Source organism: Lissotriton vulgaris, chromosome 6 (genome assembly GCF_964263255.1).
Source record: "Lissotriton vulgaris chromosome 6, aLisVul1.2, whole genome shotgun sequence".
In the NCBI taxonomy this organism is placed as follows: Eukaryota; Metazoa; Chordata; class Amphibia; order Caudata; family Salamandridae; genus Lissotriton; species Lissotriton vulgaris.
The window spans coordinates 1,835,717,987-1,835,738,056 of record NC_141694.1 but is presented as its reverse complement, the minus strand read 5'-3'; the positions used below and the strand labels follow the sequence as shown (position 1 = coordinate 1,835,738,056).

The window sequence follows — 20,070 nt, the reverse complement described above, 5'->3', positions numbered from 1 at the left end:
CCTCAAAAACAGTTGTTCCTAACCAGGAGTGGTGCTTCAAGGCTATTGTTGATGAAACCACTATGCCCAAAGAGTTGGTTGTGTCAAGTCCACCACAGATAGTGAACTTCGCTGCATCTCTTCCATCAGCAATGGCCTGCGAGAGTACGGCCCAGGCCTCCTCTGGGACAGTTTGGCAGGACTTGCGCAGCAGTGTCCCATAGAGCGTGGGAATAATGGCCCAAAAGGCTTGCATTATTCACGGACTGCAATGTCAGAATGGCGGAGAAAAACATCTTTTTCGCCAAAGAGTACACCCTTTTGGATTCCCTATCCAGGGGAGCGGTAGGGAATGGGTTTTGTGATGTCGAGGTTTAGACCACCAAGCTCTCCAGAATAGGGTGTTGGGTGAGGACGTTTGGGTCCCTTGGGGCAAGGCGGTGGGGGATCATCCTGTTCACAGGAGCCCCTGTGTGGGGTTCGGATCAAGTCCCCAAAAAGACATCAGTGATGGTGTCATTGAACAGGAATAGCAGTTCTGTAGGGAGGGCTCCTGGTTGCAGCTCTTCTGTCACGACATTAGTCTTGACTGCCACAGAGAGCACCTGAAGAACGAGGACCTCAGACACTCTCCACACTACCACTGCATAAGAAGTTTCCTCCTCCGTAATCACGGTAGCGGGGGAGACAGCATACCACAGACCTGAGAACACTTTTACTAGACTCGCCGGCCTAATAACTTAAATGATCTACTTGACCTAATTGTAATGCTCTTGACCCATAAATCTTTTTCAAATTTTGTGATCCTACTCAAATATTTCAATTCACTGAGCCGCCATTTTCTTCATTATCACATATGAGAGTAAGTTTCAATATGCATACGCTAGTTCAGCATTCCTGCTGTACAAAAAATTCTTGTTTGATTTAACAGACTAAATATTTGCTCCATATATAATGCAAATCTAGCCACACATCGGACACAAATGATCCGTAAACAATGTTTGGAAAACAAGTTTCGGAAAATATTGGTCATTTGCACATAGCCAAGTAAAGTGTTCTGAGTGGTTTTGTTACTATTTAAATCTTTGGTTGCATCACAATTCTGAATTGCAAAACTAAAATGTGCTTCCGTAATACTTGATATACTTTGAAATGTTTATAGTATTAATTTCTAACCTATTTAATTGTGTTAGAAAAAAACCTGACATCTTGCAGCCTTTTGTTTCACAATGTTTGCAAGACACCTCACTTGACAAAAGCCTTTAGTAAGAGAAAGAAAAGTAAACTCCATATTCAAGGATAAGTTAAGCAGAAATTAGTAAAAGGACAACTGACATTTGACCTCTGTCTTTGAACAGACAGCAAATGGGTCAAGATGAAAACAAGATTTAAACACATCTTTATTGCTCATTCAGTTTCTGAATGAACAAGACACCTGTTCCTTTCCAGCTCAAGTTCACACGCCAGAACAGATCTAAAGGTCCAAAAATAGCTTGACCTGATAAAATCTTACTCGCCAAAGCGAGTGGGCGAGTACATATTTAGAGGCCTAATACCAGTATCTGGAGAAGTATCCAGTCCGCTTGCTTCACCCAGTTCCTCACAGAGTCCATGCTCGGGTTTTCCTCAGATTGGTGGCATTCCTCAGGGTCCAACAACCCCTTCCATTCCTCCCAGTGTCCTAACCCAAGGGAAAAGGGCTCAGGCTCCAATTTAGGAGGCAAGGTTCCTGTTGGCGCAAAATACAGTGTCGGGCGACGCTCCTCTGGCTCTGTAACGGAGTTGGGGATCAGAATGGGGATGGCGCCTTAGGTGGGTGCTGGTAGGGTCGGCCTCAGGACTGGCATTGGGGGAATGTCGAGATAGTACAACCGGCACCGGTCTGATGTTTGGGCCCCGACTGGGGCCAGAGCCACAAACACGGAACCAGGAGAGGCACCTTCAAACGACGCGGGCCCGAAGACATACCGGTAGGGTAGGGACGCCCACATATGAGGAGCACGGTCTCATGAAACTCTTTTAGTTGGGCGGGGATCACTCCGGCTCCCAGAAAGTCGAGAAGGCATGGCGTCAGTGCAGGCTCCACCACGAAGCCAGACATTAAATGACGATGCTCTCTCATCTTGTCGCCCAACAGACGAGGAGAAGTCAAAGACCTCTTCGACAATTAGTTGAGACTTACCCAAATGTCTTGAGGATCTGGAGTGGGATGGGGATTTCGGACCCCGGGACTGCCACCTTCCCCGCAAGGCCTTAGGATTCATGGAGTGGCGTCTAAGCACAACTTCAGTTCATGGTCGCACTAGAGACACTACGGCATATAAGATGTGGATCTATCACTGACATTGGTCAATGACAGCCTTCACAGAGCTTGAAGCCAGCTTTCCTGGAGAACATCCCTGCCACACCAGGAGGAAAAACCTCAAAATTAGCTGACAAAAAGTCGAAAAATTCCAGTCAAACTGACTGAAGGGGTAGATCTTCTCATGATCAGTTCTGCTGGCGCGGAATGAGAAGACCGGACATCAGTGCACCGAGGTGGCACTTATATAGGTGTTGCAGCTGTTACTTTCGGTGCAGATGACTTACGCAGAACCGAATTATGCCACCTACCGGCGTGCAGGAGAAATGCTCACAAAAAACTCTTCTGGATCCAGTTTGATGCCTGGGAAATTCTACAGCTAGAAGTCTTTATCAGATAAACCAATTTCTCCTTATGCGTCTACAAACGGATAACCATTGCTATACTACTTTTGGTCTCTTGAAAACAGAAGATGCTCTGGCACTGTCCACATAGAACACTGTGGGTTTTACCTTCAATAATGTTCTCTTGTTGATCCCTCTGGTACTCCCCACTGTCCTGCCCATGTTTTGCATCAATGAAGGCCACCAAATGTATTGGGCACTCTCTGGACCATTTAACACGACTACCTGAGCTTCATCTACCATCGTTCATAGTTTGGGCTAAAGATAGGTGCAATGCTTACTACATGTGTGGAGTTCTGCAATTATTGTAATCAGTGTTTGCAAACTGTCTGTCTGGCAATATGACTTTTGACTGTACATAGCAACACCTTTGAATAGGCCTGCATTTTATGTGTGACATACCCTGCTGGAGGTAATGCTCAAGCCACTGAATATATCAGTTAAACATGCAAATTATGAACTCCAGATATTCAAAATAGGTAACAATGTTGCATGTCATGTGTCATTCACATCGACCCTTTTTAAATAATAGCCCCAGCTACTAAATTTTTACCAGATTCTACTCTTTTAAAGGCTGCTAAAAGTGCACCATTTTAAATATACCCTATCTTCTTTATAATTTCACTTCTATACAACTAGTAAAAGATTTGTCCATCAAGTACACTGTACTGGCTACCCATGCACAGCATTAAAAGAAAATAAATGAAAGATGCAAGGGGGGAGTGGGGGAAAGGCAATTAGAACGTACAATACAGATCAATATTTACAAATATATTCTGCTCATTTCATGATGTTTTCCTTACCTACAACAGTTATTGTTTCCACACATAAGGACTTCACGACCGCCACAGCATATCGTGCAGTAGGACTGGTAGCCATCATCGTCATACTGATACGCACACTCAAGGAAACAGTTCTGACACAAAATGAAAAAACATATTGAAAGTTATGTTTGCTTGGACAATTAGAAGAGAGAGAGAGTTAATTTACAGAGTAAAAGCTAGGTTGGAAACGAAAAGAGAAAGCACATCTCAAGTGTGCAAGGGAAAAGCTTTATAGTTAGTGAAAGACAGTTAAAACACCTAAAAAAAGCATACGTTTAAGAGAAAGTGTCAAAGACAGAGAATATAGGAAGAGGAAATTTGAAGAGTAAGAAAGAAAAACTGAGAAAAAATAATGTGAGAGAGATGAGAGCAAGACAAGTGGCATTTAAAAAGCAAGTGTTGTAATGAAAGAACAAGAGTTACAAGTGTAATCAAAAGGATAGTGTATGTGTGAGGCTGGGGTTTCACCTGGAGTTTGAAAGTTAGCACATTTGAGTCTTTATAACAGAGCAAGTTTAAAATAAAGTCAAAATAAATGAATGTCTAACTATCTAAAACAAGCAATCTATTTTCGATTATACTATGCAGTGGTACCGAGGTTAACATTGCACAAATGTATGTGCTTAGACAAATTACGTATTAACAGACTATCCTTCCCTGCCGCCTTTTCATCAAACCGTCCAATTCTCAATCGGTTAATTATAATTATTTCATAATTTTTCCATTTTCTACTACATTTCTGGATTCATGTTTGTATCTTTCTTTCTTACATATCATTTTTTTCAATCAATCTTTGCTCCAAAATTATTTTTTTAATGTTTTTTCTTCTAAACTGTGTTCCTACTCCATCTAACCTTCCCTTTAGTACTGCGTCCATTGCCCCTTTATTCAAATGTAATTCTGGTTTTACATGTTTACCTTATTTTATGGCCCACACTGACCCTGATTCTCCGATTTAAATAAAGTGTACTTATTATAATAAGGGTTCTCAAGCACTAGTAATTTCAAAGACTCCCAAACTCTGAATGTTCCTGCCCAATAGTGGAAGAGCCAAACAAATTCTTTTTCACACACCAGTATGGCTATAGTTGCAAACATGAGCATCAGAATACTGGGGAAAGGAGGTCATCCTTACTCAATATTCAGTACAATAAGGCTTTGTTTCTATAGAATGGTCAGATGCTAAAAGAATACAGAAGCAAGCATTATACCTCAAGACAGAGGAGGGTTGCATTTACCAAAAACATTTTAGACAGCCAACCAAGACTGTGCATAAGTCGTTGTAAAACCAAAAGACAACTGCAGGTTTATACGCCTGATGTTCCCACTCACCCCAATATGTTACACCTCCAATGCTACCTTCTCTCATGAACCAACCGTGCTGTCATCAAAGTTATCATAGGTGGAGTGCTCTGAGCTCAAACCAAACTATCAACTCTAGGAAGAAAACTTAACATCGTAAGAACCCGTTCACTGTATATGAGAGAAAGCTTTTAATGGTGCCAGAGTATGCACCGAAGAGTGTTCTATTTTTTTTCCTGTGCCATGCAAAAGGAGTTTCCTGTTTGTCTGCGGAAGATTGCAGAATGTTGCAGCCCATCTTCTTACTTGCTCTGATCCTATCCCTTCCGTACTGAACTTCTTACAATGGTGACCAGTTTCTTAAAGTAACACCTTCAATCACATATATAGACCAGAATACCCCAAAGATATTTTAGACGGTGGTTTGTAACGTGACTCCTGGAATAATGAATAGCGCCCCTAATTGTTAATAGTACTAAAAAATATACTAACGGTAGACTGTGTGCTATACCAATACCAATAACATAACATACTTTTGCCCCTGTGGGAGAACTGGTATCATCCAGTTAGTTTTTCCTGCAGGTTCCAAAGGCTCGCAAACCATGGACCGAAAGAAAAGCACTTCATGTGATTTCCCACAGTTGAGCAATGTCCTTTCACTCTCTCTCAGTTTGTTTCCCCACAAAAACCTCTTTCAGAAACAGCCAGAGACCTAGTAAGACTTTCTGCTGTCTCCCTGCATCGTACAACTAACTTAAGACAGTATCACACATTTTAAGTGATAACATATTACAATTTGTCGTAAAATAACATCCATTTGTTCACAATTACATGAAGATACAATAAATGCTACATCATCCTAGAATTTATTATGACAACCTTAAAGAAAAATTATACAGAACTGCAATTTTTTTTTACCAAAAGCGTATTCTAATTACAATTCATTGCATTTTTAAGCTGTGAAGTTTTTAAATATATATTTTAAAAAACGGATCAATGTGACTATTGTGAAATCTTCGTTCATTGCATTAGTTAACAATCCGGAATACAACTATCAGTCACAGAACCTTTTTGCTTAACAATGAATACATTTTACATAGTGATTCATATTGCACTTATGCTATTTCTAAGGGAAGTAAACATGTATGGTTACTACAGAATGTAACAGTCAGTTAGTCTACCTTAAAAAGATGGGAGGCAAAACTGACCTTGCAAGGATTACAAATTGGGACCTGCAGCGCACAAAAGATATCAGCAGAGTGTGTTTTACCCTGTGAGTCATGTTGGCGGCGTAATATTCAACAGTACACTGATAAAAGTATATTTTGTGGATTATCTTTCCTAATGTTTTTTCTAAAAAACAAGTACTACATGGCAAAGAAGGAAAATGCACAAATGCTGATGACTTGAAGTGAAACTATGAAGATGGTGAGCGTTTTGATAAATGGCAGTTCTTCTTTACGGTATTTGAAAAATATTTTTACTATCAAAATATATCAAAATGGAGAAACATAGAAAGCAATGCTCGACATGAAAGACAACTCCAAATGTTTTATGAAAAAAAAGGTATTACAAAATGTAAGGCGTACCAGGCAGAGGCATCTATTATTCCGACATTGAATAAGGAGGAGGGCAATCCTCCTACATTTTTGCCAGTGATACCCGCTTCTATACGAATGATCGTATGGGTACAACAGGTGGCAAAAACGTAGTAAATGACATCCTATGACAGTCTATATTTCGACAAATAATCCAAAATGTAGAGGGGTAAGTATCAGAGGAAGCGAGCTGCATGGGAGCTACCGAATATGCTACTTACCAGTATGCATCTGTTCTTGGCATGTAGGGCTGCTGACATTCATATCTGTGCATAGATCGCCGCCTAGTGTTGGGTCCGGATGATTGCACATTGTTGTCCTGGAAGAGTTTTTGAAGTATCACGAGATAGGTGGCTCCTCCCCTGGACTACAGTGCGCATGGACATCGACTCCATCCCCAGATTGTTTTTAGCCATTGCGGCCAAGATGGAGTGAAACTAAGTGAATGAGGACCATGCTAGAAGTATATGTGAATCCTGCAGCTGCTACAGGCGCCGGGGAGGAGGGCGGGCGATATGAATGTCAGCAGCCCTACATGCCAAGAACAGATGCATACTGGTAAGTAGCATATTCGGTTCGAGGCATGTGGGCTGCTGAATTCATATCTGTGCATAGAATACATAGCAGTCCCTCCATTAACGGCGGCCGCCCGTGCCAGCTGCAGCAGTTTGGAAAAGTGTTCTTAGAACAGCCTGCCCTACAGCTGCCTGCTGTTTGGAGTGCACATCAACACAATAATGGTTTGTAAATGTGTGTGTGGTAGACCATGTGGCTGCTCTACATATGTCTTCCAAAGGAATATTTCCAAGGAAAGCCATGGAGGCCCCCAACTTTCTGGTGGAGTGGGCTCTTGGTGGAACGGTGAGAGTACTCTTGGCCTTCAGATAGCAGATCTGAATACATTTAACAATCCATCTAGCTATACCTGCCTTGGAAATGGGGTTACCTTTGTGTTGTGGGGCAAAGGCAACAAAGAGTTGTTTAGTCTTCCTGAAGTCCTTGGTCCTATCGATGTAATACATCAGGGCCCTTTTGACGTCAAGGGTGTGGAGCATTCTCTCCGCCAATGACTCAGGATTTTGAAAGAAAACAGGCAACTCAATAGTCTGGTTAATATGAAATTGAGACACTACCTTAGGAAGGAATTTAGGGTTAGTGCGAAGCACCACCCTGTTGGAATGAATTTGAATAAATGGCTCTTGGATAGTTAGGGCTTGGAGCTCACTAACGCGTCGCAGCGATGTAATTGCTACAAGGAAAGCCACTTTCCACGTCAAGAATTGAATCTCGCAGGAATGCAGCGGTTCAAAGGGAGGACCCATTAGCCGGGTGAGGACCACATTGAGGTTCCACTCAGGAGCTGGTGGAGTCCGAGGAGGGATGACTCTTGAGTCCCTCCAGAAAGGCTTTAATGGCAGGCACCCTGAAGAGTGAGAGGTGCTGCCTGTTCTGGAGATAAGCGGCCATTGCGGATAGGTGTATGCGAATGGAAGCATAGGCTAGATTACATTTGTACAGATGGAAAAGATAACAAATGATGTCATGAATAGATGCATCTAGCGGGTTAATGTTGTGGTCTGCACAATAAATGACAAACCGCTTCCACTTTGCCACATAGCATGCTCTTGTGGTGGTCTTTCTTGCCTCCTGGAGGATGTCCATACAATCGGGAGGCAAGTTCAAGTAGCCAAACTCTAAGACCTCAGGAGCCAGATCGCCAGGTTGAGCTGTTGCGGATCTGGATGCTGAATGTCGCCATGGCTCTGCGTCAGAAGGCTGGGTGTGAGGCGTAGCCTTTGATGCGGTACCACGGACAGTTCCAGAAACGTGGTGTACCATGGTTGGCGAGCCCACGTTGGAGCGACCACGGCATGGATAGAAGTATCGTTGCTAAGCGGGACCATACCAAACAGAAGAAATAAACAGTAAAGATATCGGATGGTCCTTAATAATATTGAGCAGCCACATGCTTAAAAAGATTACGCCTTGTGTACAAACGCAGATGGCGCCCTGAAGTCATCCAATTGAATCCCTGGAATATATATTCTACATATGTTCGGCTGAACGTATTAAGTCTATAAGCCAATTAGCTGACCTGTTCCTATATCTGAAAACCAGCCTGATTTTATCCAACTGTAATCTGTCGAACTAAGGTGGACAAAAATATCCAAGTAAGAGTCGTGCCATCAGCCAACCACCTGTTCTAAGTTTTTAATATTCTATCCCTATTGGAAACCCATCATTCCATGTGCATTCACTCATTAAACATTTTTTGTTGCATATTACACACTGTTATGTCTGCACTTCACGAATGACAGTCACCTGACGAAGGCCACAGGCTGAAACGCGCGTAGTGTTTAATTCCACCGCATTACCTACCTCAAGTCTTGTTCTCTGCTCCATCTTGTTGCCAACCTCAGTTTTCCATCGACCTAATTTCATGTCTGTTCACAAAAATTCTTTTGCTTTATGTATATGTTATACAATCATTTGTATTTTGTGTCTATATAATTAAAATCATCTTATCACAAATAATTTATGTATGTTTATGTAAAAAAGAAAGAAAAAAACTATTTTTTATACATCACAGATAAAATATATACAATAAAACCAAAAAATATAAAGGATAAAATATGTTGTTCTGTTTATTAATACATAAATGTCGCAAGGTAAATACCAGATGTTGATTATACAAAGGGCAGTTTTGAGATAACTGTTTGCTATTGAGGGTGTTGCACTCTCTATTTTTCCAAAATTGGTTAACTATTCCCTACATTTAGCAAACTAATTATTTGTAGGGGTCCCCTGTTTTTCAAAAAGCAATCAGGATGAGAGTCATCGAGTGCTGCCTGAGCTTGCGTGCCCACAGCGGTATCAGAGGTGCTGGGGGAAAAGCGTACGCAAATTTGCCTGACCAGTTCATCCATATCGCATTGCCCTGCGACTGTGGGTGTGGGAATCTGGCGGCAAAGCTTTGGCATTTTGCGTTCTCCCTTGTGGCGAACAGGTCTATCTCTGGATGACCCCACCTTTGGAAGTACGGTTGGAGTACTGATGGATGTATCTCCCACTCGTGCATTTGGTGGCTGTACCTGCTGAGCAGGTCCGCCATCCGATTGTCCTTGCCCGGGAGGTGTTCCGCCATGAGGAAGATGTTCCTCTGAACGGCCCACTTCCACATGCTCTGAGCCAGATGAGACAGCTGCGGAGAGTGTGTTCCTCCCTGCTTTTGAATGTAGTACATGGCCGTCATGTTGTCCGTCCGGATCAACACAACCTTGTTGCACAGATGTACTTTGAAGGCTTTTAGTGCCATGAAGATCGCCATCAGTTCCAGAACATTGATGTGCATCTTCCGTTGCTGTTGCGTCCATAGTCCCTGCACCGTGTAATGGAGTACATGAGCTCCCCATCCCTGGAGAGAAGCGTCCGTTGTCAGGATGATCTGTGGCACAGGCTCTTGGAACGGTCGTCCCTTGCAAAGGTTTCATGGATTCCACCAATGCAGAGAGTTGTACGCCTGACCGCTCACCAACACTAGGTCTTTCAACTGCCCGTGAGCCTGAGTCCACTGACGTGCTAAGCACTCCTGATGCGGGCGCATATGTAGTCTCGCGTGCGGGACTATGGAGATGCAGGAGGCCATCATGCCTATCAATTGCATGAACTCTCTTGCTGGAAGCGAGTGTTGAGGTCTGAACTTCTGTATCAGTGACTGCATGCTGCTGACCCTCACTGAATTTGGCTGTGCTGTGGCTGCCAGAGTGTTTATGGTCGCACCCAGATACTGCCGTATGTGGGAGGGTTGGAGGTGGGATTTGGGGAAATTCAGTGAGAATCCCAGATCGTGCAGGAGGTGAATGGTGTGGGACTTGTGCGCGGCACACTGCTGGGCTGACTTCGCCTGGACGAGCCAGTCGTCCAGATAAGGGTAGACATGGATATTCTGTCTCCTGAGGTGCGCCGCCACTGTCGCCAGGCACTTTGTGAACACCCTGGGTGCCGTGGTGACTCCGAAAGGCAAAACCTTGAACTGGTAGTGCTGGTTTTGCATGGTGAACCGGAGGTACTTCCTGTGGGAAGGGTGCAGTGGAATGTGAAAATACGCATCCTTTAGGTCTAAAGTTGCGAAAAAATCCCCTTGACTGAGCAACGGGAGCACTTGCTGCAGGGTCAGCATATGGAAGTGCTCCAACAGGATGTTTTGGTTGAGTGGCCTGAGGTCCAGGAAGGGCCTGAGGGACCCGTCTTTCTTTGGTATTAAGAAGTACGGGGAGTAGACCCCTGTGCCTCTTTCCTGCAGAGGCACGAGCTCGATTGCCCCTTTTTGCAGCATGACGATGACCTCCTGCTGCAATAAGTGCAAATGCTCGTCCGACATAGGACGGTGTCTTGGGGGTATGTTGGGTGGAGTGGATGTTAACTCCAGACAATAACCGTATTGTAAGAGCTTTCTGACCCACCTGTCTGTGGTGATGGACTTCCAGACTGGCAGGAACTGCTGGAGTCTCCCCCCGACCAGTGTTGTATTGTCGGGGGGCAGTGACAAGGCGTCACTGTTTGTTGGTGGCAGAGGATCTGGAGTTGTTGTTTCCGCGACCTCTGCCCTTGGCGCTGTTACCACGATATCCACCTCGGCTCTTGTTGGTGTATGTGGATTGAGTGTTGGCCTTGTAGTACTGCGTGGACTGTGAGAGCTGGCCTCTGGAAACGCCTCTAGTGCTTGAGCGACGAAAAGACCCACCCCGAAACTGCTGGGACTGTAAGGCACCCATGGATTTAGCAGTTTCCGAGTCCTTTTTAATTTTTTCTAGGGTGGTGTCAACTTCCGGGCCAAACAGGTGATCTGGATTCACTGTTTGATTAAGGATGGTGGTTTGGATTTCTGGCTTGAATCCAGAGATTCTCAGCCAGGCATGTTGTCGTAGCATAACACTAGTGTTCACAGCTCTGGCAGCGGTATCAGCCGCGTCCAGAGCGCACTTAATCGAAGCGTTAGAGATTAGCTTCCCTTCCAGAATAAGCATCTCAGCCGCCTCCTTGTATTCATCAGGCAGGTGCTGCAACAGGGTCTCCAGTGTGTCATAGTGTGCCCTGTCATACCGATCCAAAAGCGCCTGTGTATTTGAAATGCGCCAGATGTTGGCTGCCTGTGCTGCTACCCTCTTCCCCGATGCCTCAAAGACTTTGGATTCTTTGTCTGGGGGAGGAGCATCACCCGTAGTCTGAGAATTAGCCCTCTTCCGGGCATTCGAGACGACAAGGGAGTCCAGAGGCAACTGTCCTTTGATGTAGGTAGGATCAGTAGGCGCTGACTTGTATTTCTTCTCAATCCTAGGGTTTATCACCCTCGCCCTGGTAGGTTCTTTAAAGATCTCGCCAGCATGTTTTAGAACACCTTTCAGCATAGGCAGAGTCTTGACAGTCCTTTCTGAGACTGAGAAGGTATCAAAAAGGAAGTCGACATCAACAGGGTCAGCATGGAGCTGGACGTTGTGATTGTTAGCTGCCCGTTCGATGAGGGCATTGAAAGCTGCAGAGTCTTCTGTAGGACACGTTTTTGCAGAAAATAGTTGAGGGTCTTGTCCCGCTTGAGGGTCACCTGGGTGAGCACCAGCGGCCCAGGGTTCGTTGGTATCCTCAGGGTCTGTATAGACAGGATAACTATACTCATCCTCATCATCACCCTCCCCAGCGTCCACATCAGAGTAAGTGGGCGAAACATCATGAGTCTGTGGAGAGAGTGGTTCCACCAAGACGGGAGTGAAAGCAGAGTCCTTCCTTTTCTTGAGAGGGATCTTGTAGGACTCCATTGGACGTTCTGGGGGGATTTTCCGCTTCAGGAGGGAAAGCCTGCCCGTTTCGGCATCAATGTAGTGTTCCTGATGCTCGTCCACTAAAGGTCGTCGAGGCTGTGGGCCACCGTTGAGGACTTCGGCGTCGAGGAACGCCGGCGACCGCCTTAGGAGCGAAAGCCTTCGGCGCCGTCTTCGGCAGCAACGTAAAATGGATGGACGTGGATGCCTTATGCGGTTTCTCAACCGGTTTTGGAGGCTGAGGATCCTTTGGTCCGACCGGTAAAGTCTTGTCCCTGATGCGTTGTAGGGAGTCCGTAACCTTCTCGGTGAACGCGGCGGATGGGCGCGCCGGTTCGACGGAATCCTTCGAGACCTCACCTGGAGTCGACTCCCGGGGTGCGCTGGTCTTGGCCCTGTCCTGTTGACGCGGAGGCACGAGAACCTTCGGGTCACTCAGTCCTTTTTTCGGCTCACCAAGAGCTTTTTTCGGGTCGCCGAGAGCTTTCTTCGGGTCGCCGAGGCCCTTACTGGCGTCGACCGTCTTCGGTGCCGAGGCGCTCGGCTCGACCACCTTGACTTTAGTCTTCGGCGCGGCAGACTTCGTCTCGACGCCCTTGACTTGAGCCTTCGGCTCGACAGCACCCTTTGGTACCGAGGGCTCCGAGGCCTTGGAGCCGACCAAAGCTATGCGCACTTTCGGTTTCGAGGACGGCACCTGCGCAGTGTCTTGTGTCGATACCGTAGGTTTCACTTTCGGTTTTGAGTTGCCAGGGTGCGGCTCAACAGCAATGTCGTGGCCGAGCCCGAAGGCAGGGCCGTAGAACCCATTGTAAGATCTTGGGTAAGGCCCGATGGCGATCCCTCGACCTGAGCCTCATGAATTGGCAGGGCCCTAGAGTCAGTTTGAGGAAGCTCCTCGTCCGAGATATCCTCCATGGCCCCGAGGGCCCCGTCGTCTTCTCCTACCTCGACAACTTCATCGGCCTCGAACATCTCAGCATCCGCGTCGTAGTCATAGTCGACGTCCGACGCGGGGTTCGACTCACTAATGTCCTGGATAGATTCTTCCTCGACATCCGCTGTATCGAAGATGTCCACAGGCGCCGGTGCAGAATGCTGGGCCTCCTGGCGCGCAGCTCGTCGAAGCTTAAGCGTCTTCTTGGACCTGAAGCGTGAACAAGCCATACACTTGGCTTCATCGTGGTCCGGCGACAGACACTTGTTGCACACCGGGTGGACGTCGATGTGGGGATACTTCGAGTTGCAGACTGGACATTTCTTAAATGGACTACGTTCCATGATGAACGGTCGATAGGGTCTGAAGCGTCGACTGGGCCTTCCGCGTCAAAAGCGCGCAGGTGTAGGGAATCCGGCTCGAGGCCGAGATGGAAGAACTAGGACCGAACGCAAGACTATACCGACGAATAGGCTAAAGACCTTTTGGTCTTAGGAAAGTAGTCTATCGATTCCAACAAGAGGGAATTCAAACACATCAAACCCAATGGCGGAAAAAAACAACCTGGGGATGGAGTCGATGCCCATGCGCACTGTAGTCCAGGGGAGGAGTCACCTATCTCGTGATACTTCGAAGACTCTTCCAGGACAACAATGTGCAATCATCCGGACCCAACACTAGGCGGCGATCTATGCACAGATATGAATTCAGCAGCCCACATGCCTCGAACGCGAGTACTCAACTCACATGCTTTTACGCTACCATTTCTTTGACCTGTTACCATTGTCTGAAACATGGTCGGATTGAATTTCACTATCTTACAATGTCCGCCATCTATGTGCTTGAATCATTGCACAACCCTCCAGACACAGATAACTGAAGTAGGGTTTCACTTTCTAGAAGAGAAAGAGGAGGATAGCCAAATGCCAGTTTTAGTGTTTATATGTGTGTGTGTGTGTGTGGGGGGGGCGGGGAACACAGACGACCAGGAGGTTAGAAGAATGGTATTAATCTATTACGTGGCGTGTAGCCAGGCCAGGCCATGAGAAGTTGTCAAGAGTGACTCTGGAATCTGATCTCAGGTTGAAAGCTGAGGAAACAATAAGATTTCAGTTGAGGTGGATATATACATCAGTGGGCTCCACTAAGCAACTGAATAAAGAAGAGTATTTGCAGACATCAAGCCTCAGTGTGTTTACTTCTTACTGCGGCAAGTATCTTGCTCTCTCAACTTAAAAACCACAGCATATTTCCTGAGAGATATATGCATGAAAATTTGACAGTGTACACTCACAAGGCGTGCTTACTGACCCTGAAAGATAACATGAATTCCTTGATTGGGCCCATCTGGTACAAGAATGTCAAATAATGGTTACTATCCCGCCAATTAAGAGAAGGTCATAACGGTCCATCCAGCTTAACACCTTAACTTTGGAATTTGGCTTAAGGGCAGCGAACGGTAGAACATCATCGGACCGTACAGGAGCCCATACGTTCAATAGGGTAGACCATCCCTCAAGGATAGATTACATCTCACTCGATTTTAAGCTCTGGATTTTCATGCGTGACATGGAAGTCCTGCCTACCGCGGATAGCGACCATAATCCGCTATCTTTGTTATGTTATGTTATGTTATAGGGGGTCATTCTATAGCGCACGGCTACTCCGAGTAGTGTCCCGGCGCTGTCGGAGCCTCAGCAAGTCCAGAGTGGAAAAAGACGGACGAATGAAGGGGGCATAGCTCAGCAGGGCGATGTTATTGCAGGAAAAGCAAGGTCTTCAGGTCTTTCCTGAAAGCCAACAGATTGGGGCTGGATCTGAGAAAGAGAGGAAGATCGTTCCACAGCCGAGGGGCAAGATGTTTGAAAGAGCACCCCCCACAGCGGGCACGACGGATCATGGGAGTGACTGCCTTGGCCTGGGTTGAAGAGCGCAAGGATCTGGATGGTGAGTAAAAACTGATCCATTTCTGAAGATAGCGGGCGCCTGTGCCATGAAGAGCTTTAAACGCGATGGTCAGGGCCTTGAAAGTGATCCGCTTCTTCATGGGAAGCCAGTGAAGAGTTCTAAGAAGCTCACTGGCCCTTGCTCTCCTGGAGAGGCCGAAGATGGCGCGGGCCACCGAGTTCTGCACCACCTGAAGACAAGATAGGAGATAGTCTGGCAGTCCAAGGTAAAGGACGTTAGAGTAGTCCAGCCTTGATCCAATCAGGGCCTGGACAGTGGTCTTTCTGTGTTCCAAGGATAGGAGCCGCAGGAACTTTCTCAGCATCTTCAGGATGGCAAAACATTTGCTGGCTAGGCCTGACACCTGAGCCCTAAAGGAGAGACAGTTATCGATCTGAATGTCCAGGTTTTTTGCGGCCCGAGTCACCAGTGGGAGGGAACATGGCTGCCGGCCACCACTCTTTCCATTTGGGGTCAGCGGGGCAGCCGAAGAAGAGTACCTCGGATTTGTCTGAGTTACACTTGAGGCTGTGCTGACTAAACCAGTCGAACACAGCCCCAAGAAGATGCCCCGTCGAAGTCATGTCCCCTGTCACAGGTGAACAGGAGTTGAGTGTCGTCGGCGTACGACACGATCTGGGCCCCAAAGTCCTCCGCAAGTGCCGCCAGAGGGGTCATATAAATGTTAAAGAGTGAGGGGCTCAGAATTGAGCCCTGTGGCACTCCGACCTCCAGAGGCGGCATTGCAGCAGAAAAAGGTGGAGCCCAGATCGTTTGCTGGCGGCCAGTGAGGAATGACCTGAACCATCTAAACACTGTCCCCCTTAGACCTACCTCCTAGAGTATGGAAAGGAGGCAGTCATGGGGGACGGTATCGAAGGCTGCAGAGAGGTCAAGCATCACCAGCATAGCTTTTCCTCCCCTGTCCAGGGTTTCTTTAATCACTTCAGTGACCTCAAGCAGAGCTGTTTCGGTGCTCAAATTTGAGCGGAAGTCAGATTGGGATTTGTGTAAAATATCATTAGATTCTAGAAAGTGGGACAAAGTGGTGTGGACATGTTTTTCAACCACTTTCGCCAGAGCTGGCAAAAGGGAAATGGGTCTGTAATTGACATGTGATTCAGGGTTCAGGTTAGCGTTCTTCAGAAGAGGCAAAATGAGGGCCTGCTTCCAAGATTGTGGTACTTCACCTGTGTTGAGCGAAAGGTTGAGTATGGGATTAATGAGATGATTAAGGGTAGGGGCCATTTGTGCCAGAATTTTAGCAGGGCACGGGTCGAGAGGAGAGCCTGATTTTAATTTGGAGAGCAGGTCTAGGGAGGACTGGAGAGACAATGGAGGAAAGTTCCAGAGGGAGGGAGTGGTCAAGGTCTGGGGGGGATCGAGAGATCCTGAGAAGAGAGGGGGACTCAAATTGGCGGTCCCAAAAGAGGTCTGGATAGTCCTGATTTTGCTGGTAAAGAAGTCTGCCAGTTCGGAGATCCAGGACTCTGAATGAGTCAGTTTAGGGGTGGACCAGGGGGGTAGATGAAATCTTTGACTATCCTGAAGATTTCTTTGCAGGAGTTGGAGGCGCCATCAATTCTGCTGGCCAGATAAGATTTTTTGCTAGCCGCGATGTCGTGATCATAGTCCCTGGTCATTGCCCTGTAGGTTTCCTTAGCACTGGCTTCATAAAGTTTGCGCCAAGTCCGTTCGGCTTGTTTGCATTGTCGTTGTTTGGCGGCAAGAGCCGGGGCAGAGGACCTGACCGAACGCGACTTTGGCGGAATGGGGGGGGGATGGGGGGCGCAAGGACGGCAATTTGTTCCGTCAGCCAGTCCTGAAAACGGTCAAGGTCCGTTTCGAGCAAGCCTGTTAGTAGCAAGGGTGGGTATCTAAGGCCTTTGACAGCATGGCTGGGGAGACATGCTGAAAAGCTCTGTAAGGAAGCGCATCGCGCCATTGTCCGTTAGCTACTTTCTTTATAGTGAGAGGGATCACAAAATCCGCTAAAAAGTGGTCTGACCATAGAACAGGGGCAAGGGAAGTCAGGACCACAGGAACAGTAGAGAAAATTTTAACTAAAGTATGTCCTTTACAGTGTATGGGGGAACGAAGGTACGGCAGAAACTGTAAGGAGGTGGTGACGTTGTTGAGCTTGATACTGTCCGGGTCGTCCTCCTTTTCCATATGGATATTGAAATCGACCAGTAAAATGCAGTGGTCAGACCTAAGACATAGTGTGGGGATCAAGGAGTGGAGTTCTTCAAAGAAAGTGCCCATAGGAACAGGGGGCCTGTAGACCAGCAGCCCAGTGCAGGATTGATGAGGTGAAAGGGAGAGGGAGAAAGCAAGAACTTCACAATCTGTAATGTTGTCCGAGGGAATAATAGAGCAAGCGATGCGCCTGTCGATAATCAGGGCGACACCACCCCCCTTCTCATTGGCTCTGTCTTTCCTGTAGATAACATGGCTCGGGGGGATGGCAGTGGCAATGTCAGGTCCAGCACCGTCACCCAGCCAAGTTTCTGTCAGGAACAGACAGTCGGATCTGGAGCCTATCAAGAGATTATAAATGTCAAGCGCGTGCTTGCTTAAAGATCTGGTGTTAAGCAGTAGACAGCTGGTGCTATGAGAGGGAGGGGTCAGAGAGCAATAAGCCATAGCCTGGTTGCCAGCCTTCAAGCCGTACACCTATTGTTTGACCGATGCGACATAGGAAAGACCTTAGAGCAAATATTGTTCGTGTGTCTAAGAGCGAGAAGCTCGTCCCTTGTAAAAGTTATCATCCTGAAGGGCACCCTACAAGCCGGGACGCTGACGGGTGCAGATGGGCTTTCCTTCGGCGCTCCTTAGGCGCCTCCGCAGCGCGCGTCTGCTGCGCGGAGGGGAGTGCACTTAGTTTTAAGGCGTTGCTGGCCGTCCGGCGCGAAGCTGCACCACTAGACTGCCGCCCGTGCAACTGTCTACCCCCAAGATGGCCGCCACCAAATGTGCGTCTGCAGGTCCCCGGGACTCCCTAAGGACCTCTATGTGCCGTCAGGAAGGCTGGGGAGGCTGCAGGCAGGGCAGCGCGGCGCAAGAGAGGAAGAGATGCAAGGTGAGCGAGAAGGATTTTTAAAAATACTGAAAGGTCTAAGGTCACCCGGCTTCCGCCTCAGGTGCCTAAAAGTGCAAAGTGCGGAGCAACAGCAAGATAAACACAGAAGCTAGTAGTCAGCTTTAGAAACTGTGCAAAATAGAAACACAACACAACATAAGGGAACAAGTTAAAAACAAGTGCATCTGTTGTATAAAAATCGCTTGTATGTCAGCGCTATGCGTGTCACTCGCCCACACCAGGCTTCCGCCTCAGGTGAAATGAACAAGTGAGGATCTAACCAGGGCACTGCCTGCTCGCAGTTTTAAGGCGTCGCTGGCCGTCCGGTGCGAAGCTGCACCACTAGACTGCCGCCCGTGCAACTGCCTACCCCCAAGATGGCCACCACCAAATGCGCGTCTGCAGGTCCCCGGGACTCCCTAAGCACCTCTATGTGCCGTAAGGAAGGCTGCAGGCAGGGCAGTGCGGCGCGAGAGAGGAAGAGATGCAAGGTGAGGGAGAAGGATTTTTTAAAATACTGAAAGGTCTAAGGTCACCCGGCTTCCGCCTCAGGTGCCTAAAAGTGCAAAAGTGCCGAGCAACAGCAAGATAAACACAGAAGCTAGTAGTCAGCTTTAGAAACTGTGCAAAATAGAAACACAACACAACATAAGGGAACAAGTTAAAAACAAGTGCATCTGTTGTATAAAAATCGCTTGTATGTCAGCGCTATGCGTGTCACTCGCCCTCACCCGGCTTCCGCCTCAGGTGAAATGAACAAGTGAGGATCTTTAAGTTTAGACTCTTTGTGGTTGCTCACAAATGGCTCACAGGAACCAGCAGTATTAAGAACAACCTCAGAAGTTCGTCCATCAAATGGAGGGAGGCGCCTTAAATGGTGTATGGTTGCCCTGGACGAGGGGAAGGTCCAGAATATAGAGGCTTTGATGAAAGCGGCCCTGACCAAGCTGGACACTACCACCTTGGATCCCTCAGAGGTATTTAGGCTCTTTTGCGATACCACTAATGCTTTGGGAAACCTATTTATAAAACCGAGTAGGGGTTCCCTTGCAAGGGACCACCAGAAACCAAAGGGTAATTCGGGCTGGTTTTCTAATAAGTGTCGGCAGACGATTTCAGCCCTTGTGAAGGCTGTCAAGCTGAAGGATTCAGAGTTGATTCGGGTTGCTAGGAAGGATTATAGGCTCTCCATTAGGGAGGCAAGGAGGGATTGGGATGACCAGTTCTGGCGCGAACTAAAGGTAGCCAGTGTGGGGAGGGACTCTGGCGGTTTCTGGAACTTGGTAAGGACCAGGGACAGGCCTGACAGCACCCTTATCACGTGCAATATTATTGGGCAAACATGGTTCGATCACTTTTCCCTTCTTTATAACACCCATCTAGTTGATAGGCAGGGGTCGATTACATTACCATCAATGGGCCACTCTGGGGAGAGTGTGGCCCACCCCTTCACAGCTAAGGAAGTGGAAGATGTGATCAAATCTTTAGTGCCAAACAAAGCAGCAGGCCCGACGGGTTACCGGGGGATCTGCTCCGCCTTAATCACAAAGAATGCGGGAGGCTTATCTCATCCTTACTTAATGCTACCGTTCATGGTGCGGCAATTCCAGATTCTTGGAAGGGGGCTGATGTCGTCCCGATCTTTAAAAAGGGGTGTCGGGACGACCCAGCCAATTATCGCCCCATAAGTCTAATAGATTCTACCCAGAAGGTAGCTGGAAAGGTGGTTCTTGGGAGAGTGCTCCAGTGGGAGGTTGAGAACAAAATCCTTTCGGATTTCCAAGCAGGCTTTAGGTCAGGCACGGGGACCATTGAGCAGGTTTTTAGACTAATGTTCATATACTGGAAGGTGGTTGTACTAGGCAAAGGCAGTCTTTAT

At 47.2% G+C, this 20,070-nt stretch overlaps 1 protein-coding gene across 5 annotated transcripts in view; it reads right to left on the bottom strand.

Moving 5' to 3' along the window:
- Positions 1-20,070, bottom strand: part of DNMT3A (DNA methyltransferase 3 alpha) — a 1,977,379-nt gene that overhangs the window by 471,595 nt on the left and 1,485,714 nt on the right. For all 5 annotated transcript variants that reach the window (XM_086928111.1, XM_086928112.1, XM_086928113.1 and 2 more), the window contains one exon: positions 3,489-3,601. In XM_086928111.1, coding sequence (XP_086784237.1) covers positions 3,489-3,601 — 113 coding nt within the window. The remainder of the gene's footprint in view (positions 1-3,488; positions 3,602-20,070) is intronic.